At 40.3% G+C, this 27331-nt stretch overlaps 1 protein-coding gene across 1 annotated transcript in view; it reads right to left on the bottom strand.

Annotated features, from left to right (window-relative positions):
* The window catches only part of RYR3 (ryanodine receptor 3), a 524410-nt gene that overhangs the window by 323963 nt on the left and 173116 nt on the right, over window positions 1-27331 (bottom strand). Inside the window, exon 3 of the mRNA XM_081795893.1 lies at window positions 2418-2525. Within this exon, the coding sequence (XP_081652019.1) occupies window positions 2418-2525 (108 nt within the window). The remainder of the gene's footprint in view (window positions 1-2417; window positions 2526-27331) is intronic.

Below are 27331 nucleotides of genomic sequence, written 5' to 3'. Positions count from 1 at the left end.
CAGCACAAAAAGGTGACATGACACACAGGAAATTTCAGAGTCTGACCCAACATGGGGATCAACGAATATTTAGTAATAAATACTGTGTATCATTTATTTTGGACTCAAGTTTTCAAAGAGAATGAATCACCCAGTAAGATTTAATGTACTGGTTTTTGAATATGGTAAATTAAAGATGGCCCCTGAAATATATAATTCTATTGAGTAAACTTCTCCTACAACATGGCTGGTCTTTAAGGTAGGTCTTATTTGTATGCTCCAAAACTAAGTAGTCACTGTTACCAAGAGTCTTCATATTCTCTTCAGAAAATGAATTGCTATGTATGCTTCTTTAAGACAGACCAAGTTAAGACTGTAACTTAGGTGCACGGCAATAAAGAAGAGGAAGGATTACAACCAGAACTTCTGAATGTACTTTGTCATGCTAAATGAAAGAGTCCTTTCAAATACACTTTTTACCAAATCTGGATAAAAGAATGCCCAAGAGATAATTCTCCAGTTAACATAGCATCTATCTTCCCAGTTTCTATCCTTGGGCCGTAAGTAGGCAGAGTCTAGCTGATCTTGGTTGAAACTCAAAGTGGTACTATTCCAAATCAACCAGCTCCTCCTCACCAAAGAGGTCTATAAATGATGAGTTGTTAGTTTTGGAAAAAGAATGAGGAATTAAAAATTGATTTGTTCCACTGAGCTGAAGGGCATATGTCTATGGAGGAAAGCATGGGTACTAAGGTCAATGAGAGGGGGAAGTAAACACAGACTTCAGTGAACATCCAAAGAACAAAAACTCACCTGTGTTAATGCTCTACAGTACAAAACAAAGCTATTCTCGGGTGGCTGACAAAAGCATCTTATTTTAAACCACAAGAGTGAAGAATCACAAACACTGGTGTTAAGGACCCTAAGAAACAAATTAAACATTCTAATTTTATAGGTGACAACACTATGGCTCCAAGAGATGGTAAGACTTGTGTAAGATCACATTAAATGCTGGAAGATGACCCACATGTAAATACCGATTCCATTGAGTCTATGATCATCATCTCTTTTACCATAAAGGACACATTTCCTTATTATGTATGAGTTCATTTGAGTCAAGTGAGAATAAACTGTGCTAGGTACTACAAATTGTTCCTATCTACATGCAGTTTACTCCCCAGTACAGGATGCAGAAAATTGGACTTGCAGTTACAGTACAGAATAAGAACTATTTACTCCCTGTTGCTCAAGCAAGGGCACCCATCCCAGACTTCTGGGGTCAATAAAGGCTTCTCAATAGATCTAATATTCAAACTGGTTCCTTGAAGGCAAAGTAGAGATTTTACAGGGGCAGAGAAACAGGAGGAGGAAGCTGTTCTAACAGGAGGGGGTAGCAGACACACAGGATCAGAGGCAAAAGAGTGCTGCTATGTTAGAGGAAGTGAAAGGAATTCAATATGGCTGGAACACTGAGTGCCTGGGGGGAAGTGGTGAGGGACAGGGCAGGAAAGGTGAGCAGGGTGAACAAATCCAGAAAGTCTTTTTGTCTAGTTAAGGAATTTAGACTTTTTCTCAAGATAATGGGAAGACAAAGAGTTTTAAAACAGGGAAGTAAAATGACTAGATCTGCATTTTGGAAAGAACATTAGGATAGCTCAATGAAATAGAATGGCAGCACAGGGGTGCATGTGTGGTTAGGTATAAAAGAAATCAAAGCAGTTAGTAAGCTGTTGGTGTAGTCTGGAAGACAGGATAGTCATCTAGTGCAATATCTGAGGGGGATGGAAAGAGATATTTGTATTTGAGATATTCAGGCCACAGAATTAAAATACCCGATGATAAATAGATACAAATTGATGTGGGTCATTTGGGAAAGAATCAAAATTATTCTGAAGTCTGTGATCAAAGACCTTCTGACACGGGAGCTATGGAGTACAGTCCCTCAGTTTTATAGTCAGGGACCATTCTTCTAACAATAGAAAGTCAAGACAGCTCTATATTTTTTCATCATAAATGAAACTGTGGAGTCCCGGAAGGCAAAGACTGAATTCTACAGGATACTTCATTGGGGCAGTCATAAACCTCTGATGAGACTTTCCCAAGAAAAAAGAACTGCCCAACAAGCACCCTCCATCTCAACGCCCTTCTCACATTTTCTGGCGGATCATGGGTTAGGAAAGAGGAGTAGGTTCAATGTCCTATGGCCTGCGTATGCAGCGTAAATGGTGATATCTTCCATTTTCTGGTGGACGTTGGTTAATCCAAAGGAAGCAGGATTAGGGGTGGTCAATAAAAGAAATCAAACACAGAAAGATTTATGTGGATCAGCTCAAGGTCCTAAGGTTTTCCAGTTCAAAACTGGAGGAATGAAATGAAGTATGTACTTTTGGGCTACGGTGTGTCCCAATCCCCATTTAGGATGTAAATCAGGTACTCACCCCTTCGCCGCCATTTTCACCTGTATTGGCAAGCATTTCCTGCAGAGCTCTCACAGAGAGGGACTGTTCCAGCACAAAATTGCAGACGCAGAGATCTGGAGGAACATACTGTGGGAATAAAACCAGAATGAGGATACCTACTCATATCAGTAGGGGACCAATCACACAATAACATCTCAAGGGCAAAAAGCCTATGAATCAAAGTGACAGGTGGGTGGGTGGGTGGATGGATGAATAGGAATATAAAAGGTAGCCTTCTCTTATTCAAGTTAAGATGGGTTTCAAGCTGAATTCTAAAGGATGAGGAGAAGAAAATGTCTAAGTCTCAAGGAAACAGTGACCAAGATGTCAGGAGCAACTTCAGTGAGGCTGGTAGTACACATAGAAGAACACACATACAGCCTTGCTGAAGAAGGCAAAGTAAAGATATACTGATCTATACTGATGCCTGAGTAGGACCAAAGGAAGAGGGCCACTGAGATATCATTCACAATAATTTGTAAGAGGACAGTGGACACACCACAGTGTGGCTCTAGACAGTAGTGACACGATAGGTAATCTATTTACTTGTTAAGAAAACCTGGATACTGGGGTGCCTGGGTGCCTCAGCGGGTTGAGTGTCTGACTCTTGGTTTCATCTTGGGTCATGGTCCCACAGTTTGTGGGTTTTAGTCCTGCATCAGGCTGTGCACTGGCAGTGCAGAGCCTGCAAGGGGTTCTCTCTCTCTCCACCCTTCCCTTGCTCTCTCTCTCTCTCTCTCTCTCTCTCTCAACATAAATAAAAGAAAAAGAAAAAAGAAAACCTGGATGCTGCACTATAAAAAGGGGCATTAGGGGGATTAAGAGCTATATAAATATAATTCTCAACAAGAAATGTCCAGAACTAAAAGAACTGATGGCCCCTACAACAATCATTCTAATTTATTATGTGCTCCAGTGATATTAATATTTGTACTTGTTCTGGAACATTTCTCAACAATAGTTAAAGACAGCCTTTGCTGCATACTGACTAGTAATAGCTAATGCTCACTGACTATTTTCTCTGTGCCAGGCCCTGTTTTAGGTGCTTTGAATATATTAGCCCATTTAATCCTTACAACCACCCTGTATGATAGGAATTATTCACATTCCAGTTTACAGCCAAGGAAACTAAGGAACAGAGAAGTTAGGTCACATGCCTAAGGTCATGGCTTCTATTTGGCAAAGTTGGATTCAAATCCAGGCAGTCTGTCCCCAAAGTCTATATACTTAACTCTACACGATTCTTGCCACTGATGGAAATATTAAAGACATTTTTCACCACTAGGATGTTTTCAATCAGCAAATATTTAAGTATTACATTTATATAAAACACAGTACAGGGTATTGAGAAGGATACAAAGACATTGCTCTGTAGGAGCTTACAATCCAGTTTCATGATATACCATCTTCCTTAGGAATATAGCTTATAATCACTTTGCACGCCAAGCCTTTGTTTCCTACGGGATACTGGAGAACACTGACACTAGGAGAGGAGAACAGGAATGAGGAATGAGGGCCAGAAGTCACCAACAGCTTATGTCTAACACTCAGACAGGTAGAGCTGTTTCCATGGAGCTCCAATTTAAAAGATCAAGCCAGCCTGCTACTAAAGCACAGATAACCTCTCTGACTTCAACATTTTCTTTTTTAAAATAATGAAATGGTAATCTCTAAGTTTCCTTTAATTGGAGGCATTTTGTATACTCTTCAGCCCTCTTCCCAAACTCAATGTCCTCAAATAAAATGATGTTCTACTTGGGCCTATTATCTCCCTTCATTAAAGTTTGCAGACCCCCAGGCCAAGAATGTGTAACCCTATCCCATTTTGAGGACTTCTCCACTAAGTACGTTTCTCCTCAGGGTCCCCATATTCTGAAATCTTAAAAACCTAGTCTTCCTAGAATTATGGTATTACACAAAATTGCCCAATTCTTTTTATGAAAGTTATGATAGGAGAAACTACCAGGACACTACAGCTTTTATATATATATAATATATTCCTCGCTTTGTTTTCAAATATATATATATATATATATTCCTCGCTTTGTTTTCAAAGTCTGTTCTTGCCGCAGGTAATTAACTCATCTGTATGGGACTTGAGCAAGCAAGCAAGCAACTGTTAATGCAGGGCTTTTTATGTTAATGCATAAAAAGTTAATGCATAACTTTTTATGAAAGTTATGATAGGAGAAACTACCAGGACACTACAGCTTTATTTATATATAATATATATATATTCCTCGCTTTGTTTTCAAAGTCTGTTCTTGCCGCAGGTAATTAACTCATCTGTATGGGACTTGAGCAAGCAAGCAACTGTTAATGCAGGGCAGAGCGTCATGTCCACAAAGGGCTTCCGGAGCACAGAGAGCAACATTTTAAGCAGCATACAGTATGATAAAGCATTTCCCTAAAGGCCTTACACCATAAACATATCGCTCAGCTCAGTTTCCCCAAATATGGTGCCATCGCAGAGAATTTTACAGAGATTTTTTTTTTTTCCACCACTTTGTCTACCCGGATCTCAAGTCACCAGAATAGGAAGCAAAAGGACCGGAGTTTAAGTGTTTATTCCTCTTCACTAAAGCATGTGGTTTGGAGATTTTCTATTTAGGAAGGTCTGCAGTTACGGTTGGTACTTTAAAGGGCACTTTTTGGCTAATTCAACATTCACTCTCACTTTTACAACCACCATATCTAGCCCACTCTCCTTTGACAAAAACTTTCACAGTCCTCAGAGCTAGAGATCCCGCCCTGACAGGAGACCAGGGGATTCGAAGTCCCCCTTCTTTCTCTCCTGCGTCCGGTCCACAGGAGCACTCCCCCAGCACTGCCATCATCTATTCTGATGGAGGACCACCAATAATACGGAGACTAGACATGCCAATTATGATTTTCTTTTCCTTCCAGATATTAAAAGCCCTAAGGTGGTCATGACTTAACTGCTGGTACAGATGGGCACACTGAAATGCGACAGAGAGGGCACAGGGAGAAAGCACCTCAAATGAGAGCACTGTACCTGCACTGGCTTACACAGTTTCCTTACAGTTCAGTGTCTCTACCACTCAAGTGTGGCCCCTTCCTGGAGCCTACGCTTGGGGATAAGTTCACCCTCGTCTAACAGCACACAGAGCAACACGTGGGCAGTGGCAAGGGAGAAGACGGGGCAACAGGAGTATCTGGAGGAAAACAAAATGCAAGTAGTAACTTGTAACATAAACGGAGTCCAGAGCACAGAACCATCTGACCTGCTACCTCAGCTGCCATCCTTAATTAAACTCCACACAGGCCTCAGGTCCCACCTCCACGTTCTTTAAGAATGAGCAAAGGCCACTCGTCCATCAAAGCTAATTTGTTTGCAGCGAGCAAGTCTCCTAGGAGGTCAACTCATTGTCTCTGTGCTCTGGAGCCTGTGCCTCAGTCACTCTGCCTGGCAGGCATGCGGCATGTGTTTACAGATTCTCAGCACGGACAGAAGGGCTCTGTTGACATCTGTTCTGAAATAGCTCTTCATCTCTCTTCCCAGCCCTGTCCTTTGCCTGGAGACGCACTCCATTCTCAAATGTCCTACAGAAAACCTTGAGATTCCAGGGCGCAGAGAAAGCCAGGAACTAGGTATTAATTTAGCTCTGCTATGGAAAGTCAAAGAAGGGAAGGCCTACGGACTTCCCATTTTCCATAAATCTATGTAACATCTTCCTCACTGCACTCAACATGTTTTTTTCTGGGGCTCACTAAAACCAAGATGGTGGCAATCTGATAAGCTCATTGTTAAGTTCACATAGCATTTTTCTACCTAGCACCTCACAACATGCTCTCAGCACCGTGCTAGCTTGTTCTAGCCAAGCTCTGGGGGATATGAAGAAGGGAGTCAGTTACAAGGAGGGCTGTCACCCCTCTACTACACTGTTAACCACACTCTGTTCCGGTTACAGGATTCTTTATGCAGTACGGTCTATTTCACTAGATTGTGGGAATCTTGAAAAATCTGTGTCTTTTTCTATTTTTGGTATCCCCAGTACAAAAAAGAGCAAGTACTCAACTTCAGTCTTCTTGAATTGAGTGTGTCCTAGAAGACTACCTGAGAGTATGTGGCTCATGGTGGCTGTGGGTTCATACAAACTGTACTGAGCACTCACCTGCCTGGCTGGACCCTTTCCCCAACTGTTTCATTATCTCGGCTCTTGTTCAACTTCTCTGTTTATCCAGTTCTCACACGGTCGTGCCTTAATGATACCCCCTAGAAATGTTATCAATAGCTCTGAATTAAAATACAGGTCCTATTAGTTAATAGTGAATACTCTAGCATAGGAATGCCTGAGGTCCTGTAACTGTTCAACTGCTTATTGGTTTAATGAGGATAAGCAGGTACCTTAGTTTCTCTGTGCCTCAGTTTCCTTATCTATAAAATAGAGACATTATAGTAACCACTTCTCAGAATGACACTTTTTGTTTAAAGAACTTCAAATAGGGTCTGCTACATAGAAATAATAAATGTCAGGGGTGCCTGGGTGGCTCAGTCAGTGAAATGTCCAACTCTTGATCTCAGCTCAGGTCATGATCTCACAGTTCGTGGGTTCAAGCCCTGTGTCAGGCTCTGCACTGACACCATGAAGCCTTCCTGGGATTCTCTTTCCCTCTCTTGGCCCAGCCCCTGCTGTCTTCCTTGCACTTGCTCAAAATAAACTTAAATAACGTCAGATATTATCCATCACAGAGCAGTGAAATCAAAACATCAATAACTCACTTAAATGTTCATTTATACATCTAGTGTAGTTGAAGTTCTTATTTTGTTTAAGGATAAGGCAAATTCCCCACCCTTCAAGGTTGTGTGGTCAAGGGGGGGGTATCAGGGAAGCCAATGGACAATTTCCAAAGTAGGTTTTGATAGGCCCAGGGTGAGTAAGAAAACAAGTGAGGAAGCATACAGAATTTAACGTGACTGAGGTGGAAAGATGGGAAGGAGTGGGGGAAGGGGAAGGAGAGGGAAGGAAACAAAGGGAGGTGAGAAGTAAGGCTGAGGAAGAAGTAAGCATTAGACCAAGAGGATCCTGAGTTCTCTTGTCAAGGAGTTTGGACTTTATCTTCAGAGCAACAGAACACCATTAAAGGAAGTTATGCTGAAGGTCATCTAACCAAACTTTCAGCTTTGAAAGACCATTGTGGATCTAGTCTGAAGGAGGCTAGACCAAGGCAGAGAAACTAATTACGAGGTTGTTGCCATAAACTGGTTATGAGGTGAGAATAGCACAACTTACAGTAATCACACCGGAGATGGAAATAAGAGAATGAATTTGGAAAATCTTGAGAAAGTAGGAGAGATAAGACCTGATGATCAGTTGGATATAGGAGATGAAAAAGGCGAAGACAACAGGTGTTTCTAGGATGAGAAAGAGTGTAAAAAGGGTAGGAATCAGCAAGAATAAGCCACACCAAGTATCCTAAGAACCACAGAGACCGTAGTTACACTTGGCAAATTGTCCACTGGACTCTCCCTTTTGGGTCAACAGAATGATGACGGGAGAGTGGCTGCGTATGGGTATGCCCACAGACGTCAGCAGAGTAAGGCTCATCTGGGAAAAGAGTGGGAATATGCGAAAGTAACATATATTCTCCATTGGAGAATTCATCGAGACCCAGCCACCACAGTCAGCTCAATTAACCTCACTTTCCTTTCCCATGTCCATTTAAGCCGTCAGCCGGTATTAGGAGAGCATAACAACATTCAGTACTGCACTAGCTGCTGTGGGGAACAAAAGACAAAAGGCAGTGTTTCTGTCCTTTAAGGAGTTTTTAACCTATTTGAAGAGACATCTACTGTACATGAAACTTTATAAAACAATGCAAAAGAGAATATTCAATGCTAAACTGAGGGGTATGAGTGATACTTCCTGCAACACACACAGCCTTCTTAGCAATGTTGTGATTAGGAAAGCCCAGCCCAGACTGGAGGTTGGCCTCAAGAAAGTTTTTGTGCACAAGAAGTTCTTGGCACATAAAAAGAAACACAAATTTTTGTTTAACAACGCACAAGATGCGAGAGTTATTTTTTCCATTTTCTTGTGTGTATTCCTCTCTTCTGTTTATAGAACATTATGTTTTTTTAAATTTTTAAAAATCTTTTTATTTATTTTTGAGAGAGAGAGAGAGAGAGAGAGAGAGCGCCAGCAGGGTAAGAACAGAGAGAGAGAGACACAGAATCTGAAGCAGGCTCTAGGCTCTGAGCTGTCAGCACAAAGCCCGACAAGGAGCTCGAACTGTGAGATCATGACCTGAGCTGAAGTCGGATGCTTAACTGACTGAGCCACCCAGGTGCCCTCCTCCCTTCTGTTTACAATTCCATTAATGAAACCAGCATTTTTAAGTTATGAGCTTCATAGAACCTCTGTCTTTACTTTGCTTTTTTCACCCAACTCCTTAAAGGAAAAGGTCAAGCACTTGCAAGTATCATGAGTCAGTACAGGGAGGGCACAGAGAAAATAGAAAGAATAACTTCTGTTTACTAGTTTTTCTACATATACCTCCCACTCCAGTCCCAGGACTGAGCAGTTAGATGCATGAGCTTGAGGCTGTATTATACTTATGTGCTGATGAGTTTATATGGACTCAGCCCCACTGCAATGGATAGGCCATTACTAATTCCAGTTATCTGGAGGAGAAGTAAGGACTGTAAAAACAGAGGCCAAAACTAAGTAGTCAGAGCTGAAGGAGCTGAGCGAAGTGCATCTCACATTCTTTGATCCACATTATGAAGAAATCAGCATAGCCAGTGGGAAGTTCTTGGGCAGATGGTACAGAAGCATCCAACCAACGATAGGTCTTAGGTAGGAAGTAAGGGACCCAGACAGTTCATTCTTTCCTCTGGGATTCCATGTAAATGGGGCCCAAAGAGTGAGTATATTAATTGCATAAGAATCTGAAACTTTAAGCTAGAATGTTGGAATGTATTTGACCTTCCATTTTAATTTTTCTTCTGTTATTCCTTAGTGTTTAACAATTTTTTTTGAAGCTCTGGCCTGTTTTGGCTTGATTACATAAATTGAGCAAAGAATTTTGGTCTACAAATGAGCCAAAATATTAAAGCAAGGTGCCTCAGTATGGTCAATGGGACAGTAATAGGGGCAATAAAACAGGAGAACCACAAGACAGAAGCAAAGCTGGGGGCAAAGCAGAGGGTCCTTGATAAGCCAGCTCTCACCAATAGGACATTTCTATTCAGAAGACTTGAAACTTCTGAATTTTATTAATGAGGATGGTATCTCAATTATTACCTTCATGCTCTACTCATGCTGCTTGAGGTAGCCTAGTCCAAGAATAAATATGGCTCGTGGTTATTCTCATAGCTGTAGATTTAAAAGTGTGAATACAAAGGAAGTCTATTTCTTTAGTCGCACTATGTCTGCTAGAAATAGGCAGAGGTAGAGCCAGTCCCCAGTGGCCTGGTGTCTATTGTGTTTGTTCCATTTCACCGCACCACCTCAAAAAAAGACTAATAACCATCACCCTATGATGGCTTGATATAGTCCTAACTCAAAGACCATCAATGAGAAGGCATCCCTAGCCTCCTGGCATAGAAAATTAATCTCTCCTCTAGAAGATGTTCCAGTTGGGTGCAGAGTGGCATTGGATAAGACCAATTCTCCATGGGATAGCATCAAGATAGCCAGAGATGGCATGCGTAAGCTTGAATTTCAGGAGTTTTAAGCACTACACAGACATGATCTCATCCACCTACAGCAGACATGAGCTCATTTGTGGACTTCCTCTCTACTATTGATAACACATAATTATTTGTATTGTGTTTATGCTTCAAAGACAGAACTAGCCACCAACCAAACTAACACCCACATCTTGTCCCAAACAGGTTTAAGTATTTACACAGGTAAGTGCTTTTTAAACCTATCTTTGCCACCTCTGCTAAGTTTTTGATAGATTATAATGAAAGAAGTTATACAGTGAATGTTTAAATCTGAAGATGTTGCCTAGTATCTAGATTTCTATGAAAATGGAAGATGGTTTTTACAATTATTTTAGAGGCAACTCAACTGCAATACAAAGGAATTAGGTAAAACTTACATGGGTAAGTGGAGAAACAAAAATAGAACCCGTATATATATTTTAACTATATCTACTTACTCATCTATATAATTTTACCAGAAATTGTGAATTCTTTATATATATATTCTCTCACTTAACTCTAACTTCAACCCTTAGGGAAAAGATTATAGCCAATTTACAGATAAGAAAACAGACTCAGAAAGGCTAAAACACTTCCTCACAATCACACCCTGGAAATGGCTTTTCAATTACCAATTTCAAACTCAACTCTTTCTGACTGATCCTTTGCCCCTTCTCCTGTAAAGAGAAGATGCCATCCCTATGCCAAGCTTGCAGAATTTTCCTATGCTTCCTCCTCTCAACTCTTATACTTTAATAAGAAGTTAAGGGCTTCATATTAGATTCTTGACTCTCTCAGAAAGAATTCTCTATTTTAGAACGGCCACTGGGAATACAAAGGCTATGACTACAGTTAGGGAGACAATCAGGGCTCAAGAGCTTTGTAAAACTGAGATTTCTGGCAAGAAAGACCATACATAGTTCCACAATCTCAGACTGACTGACCATGTAAGTGCTGTCTTCCAAAAGGCAATTCAATTCTGGCCATGAGGGGGCCGGTTTCCACCAAGGATATGTATGTGAAGATTATAAAAACATGTACATATGCAGATTGTAGATATTTTGAGGGAACAGACTTTGCCTGTCTGTGTTAAGAACTGTTCTCATGAAACAAGGTTAAAAATGTGTACAAACTTAATTTTTTCTTTTCTTTTGTTTTAATGTTTATTTTTTTCAATATATGAAGTTTATTGTCAAATTGGTTTCCATACAACACCCAGCGCTCATCCCAAAAGGTGCCCTCCTCAATACCCATCACCCTCCCCCCCCCACCCCCCATCAACCCTCAGTTTGTTCTCAGTTTTTAAGAGTCTCTTATGCTTTGGCTCTCTTCCACTCTAACCTCTTTTTTTTTTCCCTTCCCCTCCCCCATCCCCATGGGTTTCTGTTAAGTTTCTCAGGATCCACATAAGAGTGAAACCATATGGTATCTGTCTTTCTCTGTATGGCTTATTTCACTTACCATCACACTCTCCAGTTCCATCCATGTTGCTACAAAGGGCCATATTTCATTCTTTCTCATTGCCACGTAGTATTCCATTGTGTATATAAACCACATTTTCTTTATCCATTCATCAGTTGATGGACATTTAGGCTCTTTCCACAATTTGGCTATTGTTGAGAGTGCTGCTATAAACATTGGGATACAAGTGCCCCTATGTATCAGTACTCCTGTATCCCTTGGGTAAATTCCTAGCAGTGCTACTGCTAGGTCATAGGGTAGGTCTATGTTGGTGGGAATGCAAATTGGTGCAGCCACTCTGGAAAACAGTGTGGAGGTTCCTCAAAAAAAAATTAATGTTTATTTTTGAGAAAGAGAGGGAGAGAGACAAAGTGTGAGTTGGGGAGGGGCAGAGAGAGAGGGAGACACAGAATCTGAAGCAGGCTCCAGGCTCTAAGCTGTCAGCACAGAGCCCAATGTGGGGCTTGAACTCACAAACCATGAGATCATGACCTGAGCTGAAGTCGGAAGCTTAACTGATTGAGCTACCCAGGCACCCCAAAACTTAATTCCTTCTATTTTAATACTTTGCTATGATAAAAGAATAGAAGGTCTTTCTGAATATAGACACAGACTATTTAAATCAGATAAGTTCCAATTTTTGCTTATATTTTTGCCAACAAAAGCCATTATATGTAAGTGGTAAGGTACACACATTGTTTTAAAAGTTTTAAGTAATCTCTACACCCACCACAGGGCTCGGAATCACAACCCCGAGATCAAGAATCACACCCTCTTGTGACTGAACCAGCCAGGTGTCCCTGAAAAAATTGAATAATACAATTGGAAAAAATTCTTTTTGGGAAGAGGAGGAAGAGGTCATTATCTTTGAAAAGAAGTCAAGAAGCTCCCTTCTGACTGATGCCTGAGGAGTCAACTATAAGAATGTGACACTCTCAGAATCCACCTGTTTCTAGATGCATCTTTTTTTTAATGTTTGTTTATTTTGAGAGAGGTTCGGGAGGAGCAGAGAGAGGGAAACAGAAAATCCCAAGCAGGCTCTGCACTGTCAGAGCAGAGCTCCACATGGGGCTCCAACTCCCCAAGTTGTAAGATCATGACCTGAGCCAAAATCAAGAGTTGGACACTAAATCGACTGAGCCACCCAGGTGCCCCTAGGTGCATCTTCATTGCAGAGATGAGGGAGTTGCCCTGGAAGAACTGAAAGCCATGGAAAATCACTGCTGCAGCAGAAGGAGACTTACTAAGCAGAAATACCCACAGCCATGGGTGAGCAATGGCAGCGTGTGATGCTGTGCTGGCCTAAGGTTTACTCCAAGACAAGAGCATGAAAAGGCATGGAATAAGTTGATAATGTGCAAGGAAAAGGGAGAAGTTTATCAAGTTATAAAAAGGTGTTGATACTTGGGGCGCCTGGGTGGCTCAGTCGGTTAAGCGGCCGACTTCGGCTCAGGTCATGATCTTGCGGTCCGTGAGTTGTAGCCCCGCGTCGGGCTCTGTGCTGACAGCTCAGAGCCTGGAGCCTGTTTCAGATTCTGTGTCTCCCTCTCTCTGACCCTCCCCCGTTCATGCTCTGTCTCTGTCTCAAAAATAAATAAACGTTAAAAAAAAAATTAAAAAAAAAAAAGGTGTTGATACTTAAAAAAAAAAATAAAACAAAAACCTTCCACTGGCGATCTAAATATTTACTTAAGAAGACCACTTGTTGAGGCGCCTGGGTGGCTCGGTCGGTTAAGCGCTCGACTTCGGCTCAGGTCATGATCTCACAGTTCGTGGGTTCGAGCCCCATGTCGGGCTCTGTGCTGACAGCTCAGAGCCTGGAGCCTGCTTCAGATTGTGTCTCCCTCTCTCTCCGCTCCTTCTTCACTCACACTCTGTCTGTCTCTCTGTCTCTCTCTCTCTCAAAAATAAACAAACATTAAAAAAAAAAAAAAAGAACATGTATTGAAATGACTTCTATGCCAAGGAGATGCCACTGCCACCTAGAAGCAGGACATCTAAATTGCAGGACAAATATCCTTTGACAAAAATCTCGCTGAGAATGCCAATCCAAACTGTGGAAGAACTAAAAACACCCACAACCACTGTTTCTATGCCCCATCTGTGAAGAATCCAGATATTGGCTGTTTAACTGACACTGACCAGCAGACACAACACAGTCTAGCCTCTCTTAGGGAGAATGTTTAGTGAAAGCAACAGCTTCAACATCAACTATCCTTTTGATAATACTCAGAGATTTCTCTTAAGAGCTAACACAAATAAGCCTGTTCTGGAAGAATTTATGCAGAGATATGGTGGGCCCAAGAATCTCCCGGGTAAGAGTGCTAACATTTCAGATTCCTGGGACCCTTCTCCAGATGGGTACTTTAAAAGAATATTCCAAGTGACTTTGAAGCAGGAGGTCTCTGACCCCAGTTTGAGAGACACTTCAGAGCAACAGGGCCAAAGAAGTAAATTCGGGTCCCTAGAAAGTAGCTGATTCTCATTCTAAATGCTTCCATAAAGAATTCAGTTCATCAAAACATCAAATTTTCTTTCAAATGCATAACCCGGTAATTTGAAATCCACATGACTGTTGTTTTTATAATCTTGCCTGATATGGCCCCAACCAAAAGTAACATCTAGGTGTCCAGGACACCTATCTTCTGCCAAGAATCAGTTGTTTCTGGCACAGTTAGGAAGAATGTTACCAAGGGCTTGGCAAAAATTAGTGCTGTGAAGCTGGTGTTCTTTAAAATAAGGAAGAAGGGGCAGCCAAAGAACCAGAGACAAAATGCTGGGCAGCTGGCTTATAAAAACTGCCTGCTGGGAAAGAGCATAGCTGACAGGCTGGATGGCTGGTTTGGTTCTTGATTGAGCCAAGTTTTTCCCCCTGGCCGGCATGGTCAGCATGTTAGGAAAGGTGCCAAAAGGTGGAGACTTGGAATACTTGCATCTGGGGGGAAAAAACAAGCTGTGGAGAGGAACAGCAAAACATACCTACTGTTTATGGACAGAGATAACCAAAAAAACAACTCTTTATATGGTCCTTAAAAAAGACGGCCATAAATAAAACTCTTCCTTAATGAGTGGGACAGGTAATTCAACAAGGTCTGTGGATAAATAAAGAGACTCTAAAATCTCTAGTTTTCAGCGGGAGCCTACCAAGAGAAACACACTGTTATTCTCAAGAGCTTGTGTATCAGAAAGATAGTAGAGATCAGCAAAGAGGACAGGTAGCCTGTCAGCAAGGAGATGAACTCTGCGCACGTCCCATGTTCCATGAAGAAGTTAGGGGCACACACATCAGCTAGAAGAGGAGCACAGGGTACAGGATGATGGAGTTAGAATGAGATATGATGGGCAGAAACACCAAAGGATAAGGTAAAAAGCCGAGGGGGCGGGCTGGTAGGAAAGCCTAGTCTCAAGCTTGATTTACTTTAGTGTTGGTGGAAGGAACATGGACCAGCACCGTATCAACCATGCATTCCTCTGTATTTCACTTGCTCCTTCCTCCCTTTTGCACGATGACATGGTTGCTAAAGAGTTTAGAAATCATGATGAGGCTGCTCTTTATTACCAAAGCAGTGGTATTCAACAGCTGCAGAACAGAATTGGTGTCTCTTGGCCTTTTCATTACATAAGAGGAAGGGGACAGTTGAGAAAAGCATTATGAGGAACCCACGGGAGTAGAGAAAATGCCAAGCTGGACCTGAAGGCTGACAGAGAGAACAGAGACACTGGGTGCTCGAAGCGCAGTTCCCTAAGGTGCATCAGCTCCATGAGGCTCATAGACTCAGGATCTCAAGTGGGCACAGAGCTCATGGATGAGGGGCAAGGACAACAGCTTGGCTTTCAAATGGCTTGCCTTTTTTTTTTTCCTAATGCCGCCTTCCCACTCTCAGATTGAATCCAAATTCCAATGTGGAAATGCAGCTTTTAGTTTTACCCACGACACGAAGTTTTTGCTTTGGTAGAAATAAGCATATCACTATAAACTAAGTTCTGAATTAAAAAAAAATTTGGCAGCAGTATATGGACAGATGTTCGTAACATTTGCAGTTATAAAAAGCGTTTGTGATGATAAGTAACAGTGGTAAATATTCTTTGCCAATATGGAAAAAGTACTTTTATCCCCTTATAGAGACCAAGACCCCAACCATTCTAACTGCCTCATAGCATCTGAGCTAAACTACTACTATTAAATGCTCACATTGACAAAGATTAGCACTACATGCAAGGATTAGTACCACATACCCTCACTTCCAAGGGGACATGTAGTACTCAGATATTTTATTTATTTTTTTATTAAAAACTCTTTTTAATGTTTATTTATTTTTGAGACAGACAGCATGCCCAGGGCAGGGGCAGAGAAAGTGAAAGACACAGAATCCAAAGCAGGCTCTAAGCTCCAAGCTGTCAGTACAGAGCCGGATGTGGGGCTCAAACTCACAAACCATGAGATCATGAACTGAGCTGAAGTCAGATGCTTAAATGACTGAGCCACCCAGGCGCCCCATCACAGGTATTTTAAAACATGTACATACAGCAGGGAGTCAGCACTGTTAGTGGCTGCGTAAGTTAAAAACATTCACAGGGCACTGAGTGGCTCAGTCATTTGAGCGTCCAGCTCTCATTCTCGGCTCAAGTCATGATCTTATGGTTCATGAGATCGAGTCTCCCTTCAGGCTCTGTGCTGACACACAGAGCCTGCTTGGAAATCTCTCTCTCTCTGTCCCTCCCCCACTCTCGATCAAAATAAATAAATAAACAAGAAACACATTCACTTAATAATAAGCACTGCTTTAAAAAAAACAATAAAAAATAAACTACTGGAACTGTACCAAAAGAAAAAGCTCTTGCACAGCAAAGGAAACAAACAATAAAATTAAAAGGCAACCTACTGATTGGGAGAAGATATTTTCAAATAGTATATCCAAATAAGGGGCTAATACACAAAATATATAAGAAGAGTATACAATTCAACACTAAAAAATATAATCTGATTAAAAAATGGGCAGAAAACATGAATAGAAAATTTTCCAAAGATGACATACAAATGGCAAGATACATGAAAAGATGCTCAACATCACTAATCATCAGGGAAATACAAACCAAAACCACAATGAGCGATCACCTTCCACCTCTCAGAATAGCTAGAATCAAAAAGATAAAAAGTAAATGTTGGCAAGGATTTGGAGAACAAGGAACCCTTGTGCACTCTTGGTTGCAATGTAAATTGGTGCAGCTACTGTGGAAAATCATATGAGGGCTCCTCAAAAAAATTTAAAACAGAACTACTATATGACCCAGCAATTCCACTACTGGGTATTTACCCAAAGAAAACAAACAAACAAACAAACAAACAAAAACTAATCCAAAATGATACGTGTACCCCTATGTTTATTGTAGCATTATTTACAACAGTCAAGATACAGAAGCAGCCTAAGTGTCCAATGACAGATGATGGATAAAGAATATGTGATGCAGACACACACACACACACACACACACACACACACACACACACACAACTATTACTCAGCCATAAAAAGGAATGAGATCGTGCCATTTGCGACAATATGGATGGACCTAGAGGGTATCATGATATTATGTCTTATTGTGAAATAAGACAAAGAAAGACAAAAACCATATGATTTCACTTATATGTCAAATCTAAAAACAAACAAGACATACTGTAAATACAGAGAACGGATAGTTGCCAAAGGGGGGGGGGGGGGTGGGCAGTGGAGAGATGGACAAAATGGCAGATGCAGCCTTCCAGTTATGGAGTAAGTCACAGGGATATAAATAATAAAACTAAGCACTACTTCACTAGAGAGGTAGTAGAGAGGCCTATTACCTCCTTGGGTTAGGTCTTCTTCGATAATGTCCTTCCTACCAGGAAGCATGAGTTGGACAATCACAAAATGCTACTGATCTGTGAAGATCTATTGGATCTCATTCTCTCCAAAGGTTCCCTCACTGAAGTCACTAATCCCTTTCACTCAGGGCATGAACCAGCTCTGATCAACACAAAGAAACCATTAAGAGACTTGGTCTCTTTCTACCCGAGCCCAACCCATCACTCAGCACCTAGTAAAGCTGGCCAGGAAATACCATGTCCACAACTGCCTCTGCTCAACCATTCAAGGTCACGTGACTGCGCCATCACTTGAGTTCCCTTCCTCTCAGCTCTGCCCAGTAACTAACCCAGGTTACTAAGATTCATCATCAACGATGAGGATGGGGAATAGGTGTTCCAGGGAAGATTATGGCCTTTCCTTTCCCCTTCCCTACTAGATAATCAGGAGTTACCTCCATTACATAATGGTTGAGTTAACTTGGCTCCACTAGAGACAATGAACACATTGATAGAAACTGACGGAGCAGTGACACACCTCAGAAAGCAAAGTCTTGGCTCACAGTGACCTAAGCAAGGCCTGTCAAGACCCTATAAAGATAAATGCTTCAAATTATCCAGCTGCTCTCCAGGGGCATTTGTCCTTATGTTCTCCATGAGTAAGATGGAGATGAAAGTCATGTTTGGCGTCCTATTAAACTTGTACACTTTGGGAAAGAAGTAAGTTCATTCATTACTATAGCAACTGGGAACTTTCCATAGCAGGCTGTAGGGAAGTTTGAATGTGATGCCAATGAAACCAAGGGCATGGATTTGCTTCATTTTGTGATGACATCTACACACTAAGCTGGCTAGCTACTTTACCATCATTTAGTTAAACGTTGATGACTGCAACTGGCACTATTTCTGAAAGTGTAGTCTGAGGACTACTTGCCTAAGAATCATACAGAAGTTAAGAAAAATAAAAGCAGAATTTCTGGCCCTACCCAAGACAAGGATGGGGATGGAAGACTATGCTCATTTAAGTTTGAGAAGCATTGCCCTTCTGGGTGAGGTCTGTGCCAAACCCCCTGAATGCTGGCCAGGGTTATCATCTTTGAAGATAAAACATTCTTGACATAACTCACTTGGGAAGCCAGGTAGTGAGCAAAACCACAGCGCTTAGTTTTCAACTTACACAGTGATCAGAGGAGGCTGCAGAAACCTTCTCATGCACATCAAAAAGTTCTCATCTTTCTTGGCTTATTTGTCACCAAAATTCATCTTTAGCTGTTTACTAGAGGTTTTCTTGAATGATAGATAACACTAAGGCTTCTTTGTTGACTCAGTTTCAGAGCTTTCATTAATTTCTAAAAACCCTCCCCATGTTTAGGTAAAAGGAGTTAAATGGTTTGGACCCAGATTGCATCCAAATTTCTGTCTCCAGTGACCGCTCCTGGGATGAAAGAGGTGGGCTAGAGATTATTCCCCAATCTTCGCTCTGAGGCAGGAGTAAACCTGATCCACCACAAAGAGATGACAATCTCTTCTGCTGTGAAGTAGAAATATCTTAGGATATAGACTGAAGTGCTCAAGTAGGGCTTGGGGCAAAAATCCTTGATGAAAGTGCTTCAATAAGAAATGGATCATTAGGTCAAAGAGTTTTTGTCAACCACTCCATAGCTAAAAAAAACCAACCAAACAAACAAATAAACAAACAAAAAACCCCAACTGTTTGAGAGAGGCTTACAAACAGCTTTATTACACCAGCTGTTTGCATCTTCTAAAGATTTTGGATAAAGCTCAGTTGAGTTTAAGTGAAAAGGAAAGAAAATTATTTGAAAACATCCTAACAGAGAAAGCCGCTAAATCCTGGAATGGCTGAATTAGGGACACTTTGTACTCCTTCCCTGAAAAAAACGTGGAAGAACAAAAATACGCTCACTCTCCAGTGTGTTTTAATTATTTAAAGTCACCTATTTGTTGCATGTCAGGAAATGAATAACCAACAAAATGTTGTTTGCAAAGGATTCATACAATTTTTTCCATTCCTCTTGTTTGTTCAGGGTCACTGTTAAAAATTTAGAATGAAGCTTTAAAGAATAAACTTGTTGCACAAATTGTTGAAAAGGAGAAGATGTCAACTTAAATGCCTGGAAATCTTAACTTCTAAAACAAATTTAAACATTTCCTTTACAAACCTCTCCTCATAGGATGGTCAAAAATCAGACCTGAGAGGTTATCTTGTTTAACATCTTACAGCACGCTGGAGAGAGAACAAAACCACTTCTCTCAAATCTCCATCCAGTGTTCTTTAGAAATGGTTCAGTCTGTGAACTATCAAGATGTCCATAACTTCAAAAGATTACACAAAAGGTCATAATCATGACTTAAGTTTTATCCTCAAGTTTTACAATACCCATGGGAAATAAAAATGATACATAGACACGGCTTGGGTTCTTAAGATTCAAGTTCTAAGACAAATGCAATGCATCATGTTTCTTCCATATAAAAGCAATGAATGAAAAAGAGATACTAATTATATCACAAAGACTTGCTTTTCCCCCCCTGTGATTATAGCAAGTTCAGGAGTTGATGCAGGAAGAAAAATACTGCTAATCGAGATCAAAATAGCAGCTATTAGGTCTGAAGAGCAAAGTACTAAGTACTGCAGAGGTGCCTGGGTATGACTAATACCTCTTCTTAATTCACCTGGGGCCATTTGCCTACTGTGAACAAGTAAATGACAAATGAACAGTAGAGCTATGGTGCCACTTTACACACTGAATAAATTTTCTTGTGAAGATTCCCACCACTAAGGTACAGACTGTCTTTAAATAAAAACAGGGGACTTGTTTTTCCACAAGCAGTTATCACAACAGTATTAATAACTCAAGTGGGAAGGTGAACAATATAGATGAGGAAAGATCTTGGGGTTAAAAGATTGGACTTCTTTTTTTCCTTTTTAACGAGGTCCTCAGAGCAGCAAATGACAAATGCATTAATAAACCTGACCTGTGTTACATAGGACTTTTATGCTATTTCTTTGGATATCTGTTTCCCTTCTCATCTCTTGACAGTTAAAAATAGCAGAGCACGAGGCTCCACATGGATACAGAAGTAAGAATAAAACTTCCTCAAAGAAAATAGTTTAGCTGCTAATTGAGAAGAACTGGAGCCATGTTTTTCAGAATCTGATCATAGTTAGGCCTCTACCCTAACCCTTCAACTGGGTGAATTCATGGATGGCCCAATGTGAAATGAAATTTGTTTTCCTCCCTGCACAAAACAATAATAGTGCCTGGTCCAATGTCAGCAATAACCTGATGTAGAGTAGCCACCCAATGCAGAGAGCCTACCCTGCTCCCCACCAGGACCCCACCCGAGGGCCAGCTCACCACATAGGCATGACTGTACAGAATACTACCGATTCTGTTCACCTGCACATGTTAGACAGCAAGGCTTGGCCATGAAAATAGATCCTCTGACAGCTAAGAGAAAAAGAAGGTCTCATCTAACAGAATGAGTATCCAGCCTCCATTTCCTGCATGCCACTGAATGGCCACCATCCTCCAGAAGACTGTAGGCTAAGCCCACAAAGGCTGTCACCTTTGTTTTCTTGGACAACTGCCACAGTGTAAATTCTCTTCTGTGTTAGTTTTCTTCTTCTGTATGATCATTTCCTTAATGCTCTCACCCCTCCAATCGCCTCACTCAGCCCTTTCTCTCTTCTAGAAAGTGTACTCCACAGTCAACATGTTCCATCATTCATCCTCTGCCTTCTCTCTGAATACTGCCTGGACACATGAAACCCAGCTACTCCCAAAAGACACCACTTCCCTTGGAGAGTTCCCGATTACAGGATGCTCATTCTCTGATACCTCAGGTGACCGAAGATTAAGAGGTAGGCTCTGTGTCCTTTCCCACCAGGACTGTCTCTAGATCATTACTCTTCTTAAAGAACTTAAGAAGAAGAGAACTTACTCTTCTTTAAGCTTCCTACTCCTGGTAACATCATCCTCCACTCCCTCCCTCACTGGTGTTTGTGTATTTCCTGGACCTGCCCTTCACTGAATTCTCTGGCCCCTTTTCATTTCTACTACTGGTAATTTGAACATTGACATTTTTATTTGTTGAATTGTGTCCTCTCAAAATACACGAAGACCTAACCCCCAGCACTTGTGAGTATGACTATATTTGGAAATAGGGTCTTGGAAGATGTAATCAAAATAAGATGAGGTCAGTAGGGTGAGACCCAATCCAGTATGACTGATGTCTTTATAAGGAAGAGGAAAATACCATGTGAAGACAGATACACAGAGAAAAGGACCATGTGAAGATGAAGGTAGAAATTTGGGTTATGCGGTTATCAACCACAGAATACATGGGGCTACCAGAAACTGGAATGGGCAAAGAGGGACGCTCCCACAGAGGCTTTGGAGGGCTTATGGCTCTGCCAAAACCTGACTTCAGATTTGAGCCTCCAGAGCTAAAGGGAATCAATTCTGTTATTTCACACCACCTATTGTGTGGTAATTTGCTACAGCAGCCATAGAAAACTAATGTATTATATGAATAACCTATCATCTATTATGGCCTCTCATTTATTTTGCTTCCTTCTTACCAATGATCTTCTATACTCTAATTCAGCCACTGTCTCTCATGGTCAGACATAGGAATCATGTTTTCAACCAAACCACTCTGCTCTGAAACCTCTAACATAGCATTTATCTTCCAGTGTGCTTTCTTATTCACTCAGCTGCTCTCATTACGGTCTTTATTTCTTATTTCTTTTCACTACCATTCAGCTTAAATTCCAAGATTTCATTGGCTAGCCTCCCAGACTCTCTTATCCCTTTGTCATTTATCACACTTACCTGCAACACTTTGACCCTGGCTGAATTAACTCTCCTTTTTTTTCATGCCTGTGCTGGGACTGCTAAGGACTGCAGAAGAGGACATATAACGAATATCGATAGCAACAAAAATTCACGGTCACCAACTTCAACTGGCCCCCCAATGCTGGGCCCACACACTGCTCAGCAATCCTACACTCATCTCCAGGCAGCTCACTTTCCAAATGCATAAAATCTACAAATCTACTCTCATCCCTGCCTTCTTCCTTCCTATTTAATGGCACAGAAGTTCTTCCTTTACTTCAAAGTGAGTTCCTCCTCTGTCCTTAATACCAGCCTTTTCCACTATACGAGCAATTTTCACAGCAGACCAACCCCTCCCTCCCCTGTATCCCCTCCTCCTTCTCCACTGAAGTTCATACACGGTTATGTCTTTCCCATTACAAAACTCCCTCCATCCTCCAACCCTCCCCAGCTATCACTATCTCTCTTTTAAAGATAATCTGCAAGAGCTGCCTTTGTTTTCTAATTTCCATCTTACTCTTCATTTCCTCTAAATTGGCTCCTGCCTTCAACACTACATTGAAAGAACTCTCACAGAGACTGCTGCTGGCCTCCAGGTCACATCTTATGGACACATTCCATCCTTATATTACTTGACCTCCAGGTGGCATTCTACCCTATTGACTATGCCCCTTTCTTGACACTGCAAGTGTTTTCTGTGGCACAGACATCACATATGCCTGTTTTTCCACTGAGCTCACAGGATGCTCCTTCTCATTCTATGTGATGTTACTCTTTCTCTACTCACTTTTAAATATTGACATTTTCTGAGCCTTCCCACTTCTTAATCCACCTAATTTCCACTCACTGTTATAGCTTGGTTTACTAGCTGTATGCCAGTATCTCTCTTTTTTGTTAATGCTTTTTTTTGAGAGAGAGAGAGAGAGAGAGAGAGAGAGAGAGAGACAGATAGAGTGTGAGCAAGGAAGTGGCATAGAGAGAGGGAGACACAGAAGCTGAAGTAGACTCCAGGGTCTGAGCTTGCAGCACAGATCCTGATATGGGGCTCAAACCCACAAACCGCAAGATCATGACCTGAGCCGAAATTGGACATTTAACTGACTGAGCCACCCAGGCACCCCTTAAGCCAGTATCCTTTAAATAATATCTCCATCCCAACCTCTCTTCTGAAGTCCTGATCCATGTGTCCAGATGCCTATCAAAGTTTTTTGTGTCTCTTACTGGCCCTTTGAATTCAACATGTCCAAACCTTAGTTCATAAGCTCCACCACCACCCTCTGTCCTAACTTATTCCTTTTCACATAAATTCCTTTCACTAAATAACATGCCATCTACAAGCAGCTAAAGCCAGTAACTCTGGAGTGACACTTGACTATTCCCACCTTGATTCTTTAGTCATCCTATGCATTCTGTTAGCCTGAATTCAATTTTATCAGCCCTTATAAGTTCATGTTTTCGTCTAACAAGAGACCCCTTCACATTCATCTCCTGTCCTTGCTACTTCAAAATCCCCTTGCCTCCTCTTTTCTTTTGCATATACCAAAGCTACACTCAATTTAATCCCCTCACTAATAGTGCCATCTCTTCTCCATCTTTTGCAACCTCAGTCTCTTTCTCTAGAGCCACCTGCTTCTTTGACTAGAAACATGCTTGTGTTTCTCAGTGTGGAAACACCCCTCGATCCTAGATTCTGCTTTAACACTATTTTCTCTTCTTCTTTTTAACATTCAACTGCTCAAAGAGTAGTGAACACTAAATGATGAGGTTCTGGTTCAGGTAAGAGTGGAGAAGCTTACAGCAGAATAACCCTCCTAACAATAGCTATTATAAATTCTGAACAACAATTTTAAAAAATTGCTTAAAGGCACTGGAGAGCAACCTAAAGCTGGAAGGAATAGGACTCTTGAAAGATGGAAAGCCCATTAAGTGATATCCACATTTCATTAAATTTTCCCCTGTGAGTACTCCCCTGTTCATAGGTTTCATGGGGGACAGATCTCAGGAAAAAAAGCTGCTATGGAGCCAGAGGCCCGAGTTTGGGCTCTCAGAATATAAAGAAATTGACGAGAAGAATGCTGGAAAGAACAGAACTGCTATAGATGAAAACCCAAAATCAGCATACAGATTTTTGGCCAACTCAACTGTACAGGGCAGCATTTCAAGTATCCAAGGGAAGGCAACAGCTGGAATGCTAAAAATGGGTGAAGGTTTCAGCAGCTACCCAGTTTTCAAGTTCAGAATTTGGTGTTCAAGTCTTGCTACTTAGAAGGGGTTAGGAAACACTCCAGGATTTTCATGAACACCCAGAAGGGCTACATCTCAAGACCAAAGGCTATATTCTAGAACTAAAAGCAAAACCAAAATAGACTAAGCCTCTACAATATCAAGGAACTCCACCAGTAATTTAACTGTCTGCTAGAATAAAATGCAATACTCTTCAGGGGAAGAATACAAATGGTAACAACTACAAAATAGCATCTACAATCTTCAGAATAAAATTACTAGGCATCAAAATAAATAGGAAAATGTGACTCCTAATCAAGAGAAAGCTCAGTTAGTAGGAATAGACCCACAGAGAACCCAGATACTGGCATTAGTAGTCTAGTATTTAAAATAACTATTAGAATAGGGAAAAACCGGAAACAATGGAAGAAGAGAATTTTTGGTTATTATGTTAAAACTTAGAAATGAATGAAGAGAAATTTTATAATTAAAATATACATTATCTGAAAAAAAATTCACTGGAGGGAGTCAATGGGACATTTTTATTAAATGAGAGTATCAGTTAAAATAAAGACATGCCAGTAGGAAATATTCAAAGTGAAGCACAGGGAGGAAAATAGTTGGAAACCAGCCATTTTAGTGACCTATGGAACAACATGAAACAGTTTAATTTATAAGTAATTGGAATATTCCAGAAAGAGTAAATGTGGCAGAAAAAACATTTTAAGAAGGAATGCCCCCCAAATTTCCAAATATTATTAAAAACAAATAAAACCACCACCAAAAGATCTATCAAGGTTAGCAAAACCCAGGCAGGACAAATGCAAAGAAAACCACCCTCATACGTAACCATTCAAACTGAAAAACAAAGATGTTCTGAATTTTTGTTAAGATTAATCCCAGCTTCTTTTCTGAACTTCTGTTTTATATAGTCAGATGCCTATTTCTTCTTGGATGTCTTACAGGGCTTTTGAATTCAACATGCTTAAAATCAAAGATAAAATTACTAAAACCTGCCAGAAAAAAAAACTTACTACAAATGGAAGAATCCTAAGAAGAATAGCTAACTTTTCATTTAAAAATCAAAGGAGATTGGAAGACAGTAAAACACCATCTTTACTAGTGATAAAAGAAAAAAAAATCAAACCAGGATTTCACAGAGAAAAATATCCTTCAGAAATAGGGACAAAATAAAGACATTGTCAGTGAAAAAAAGCTGAAGACAGTTTGTCATCAGCAGACCTGTACTACAAGAAATGATAAAGGACATTCCTCAGGCTTCAGGAAAATGCTACCAGAAGGGAATTTGGATCTAGAAGACTGAAAAAAAAAAAAAAGCACTGAAAATGGTAAATATATGAGTATATAAAATACTATTTTTTCCTTTCCTTAATTTCCTTAAGGGACAACTGACTCTTTGAAACAAAAATAAAGTAGTGCATATTATGTAACTTGTAAAAATAAAACGCATGACAATAATAGCACAAAGGATAAAAGTTAAGTGGAATAATATTAATCAAAAGAGACACCAAGAAACTGAGGACTTATATTGTAATCCTTAAAGTAATGACTAAAAAATAATACATAGAAGTAGAGCTAAAAAGCCGAGAGGAGACAAAATAGGATAACAAAAATATTTGATTTATCCTAAATAAGGCATAAAAAGATGAAAAGAGTAAAAAACACAAAAAACAAAAGGAAACAAATAGTAAGATGGTAGACCAAATCCCAACACTATCAATTATTCCAATAAATGTAAGTGAACTGAACACTCCAATAAAACAGCAGAGATTGCAGAAAGGGGGAGGAGCAGCATATTAACTATATGCTATTTATAAGGGACATGCCTCAAATATAAAGATATAAAGACATAAAAGAATTGAAAACAAAAAGATAGATCATACAAATAGTAAGTATAACAAAGCTTATGGCTATGTTAACATCAAAGTATACAATTAGATAAAGGATAAACAGGAACATTTGATAATGACAAATGATCATTTCACCAAGAAAATAAAAATCATACACACACACACACACACACACACACACACACCCCTAAGAGAGCTTTAAAATATATGAAACAAAACTGACAGAACTAAAGGGAGACATAGACAAATTCTCATAGCTTTTAACACCTCTATCTCAGTAATTGGTAGAACTTATAAATACAACTCAGTAAGGATACAGAAGATTTGAACACCATGGTCAACCATCTTAACATTCATAAAACACTATCCAGCACACTTGTTGAAAGTACAACAAATAGAATATTAAGCAAGATAGACCATATGATAGGCCATAAAACAGTCCTAATAAATTTCCAAGAATTGAAATCTACAGAACATGTTTTTTGATCATATCAGAATTAAATTAGAAGTCAATAACAATAAAAATCTACATCTCACTGATTCACCTTATTTTTTTTAAAAACTAACCACTCATTACTTAATCCTTTTCATCTCACTCACGCTGACTCTCATTAATATTTCACTTTAATGGTCATAAATGTCCTGCTGATCCTCAAATCCAGGCCTTTGAAATATTTATTCTCATGCTATACACAAAAGTAAACTCAAAATGGATTAAAAACCTAAATGTGAGACCTGAAACCATAAAAATCCTAGAAGAGAACACAGGCAGTAACTTTTCTGACATCAGCTGTAGCAACATTTTTCTAGATATGCCTCCTGTGGCAAGGGAAACCAAAGCAAAAATAAACTATTGGAACTACATCAAAATAAAAAGCTTCTGCACAGCACAGCAAACAATGAAATTAAAAGATAACCTACTGAATGGGAGAAGTTGTTTGCAAATGACATATTCAGTAAAG

Source organism: Panthera onca, chromosome B3 (genome assembly GCF_046562875.1).
Source record: "Panthera onca isolate mPanOnc1 chromosome B3, mPanOnc1 haplotype 2, whole genome shotgun sequence".
Lineage (NCBI taxonomy): Eukaryota > Metazoa > Chordata > Mammalia > Carnivora > Felidae > Panthera > Panthera onca.
Note: the sequence above shows the minus strand (reverse complement) of the source record. Positions and strands in the feature narration are given on the sequence as shown.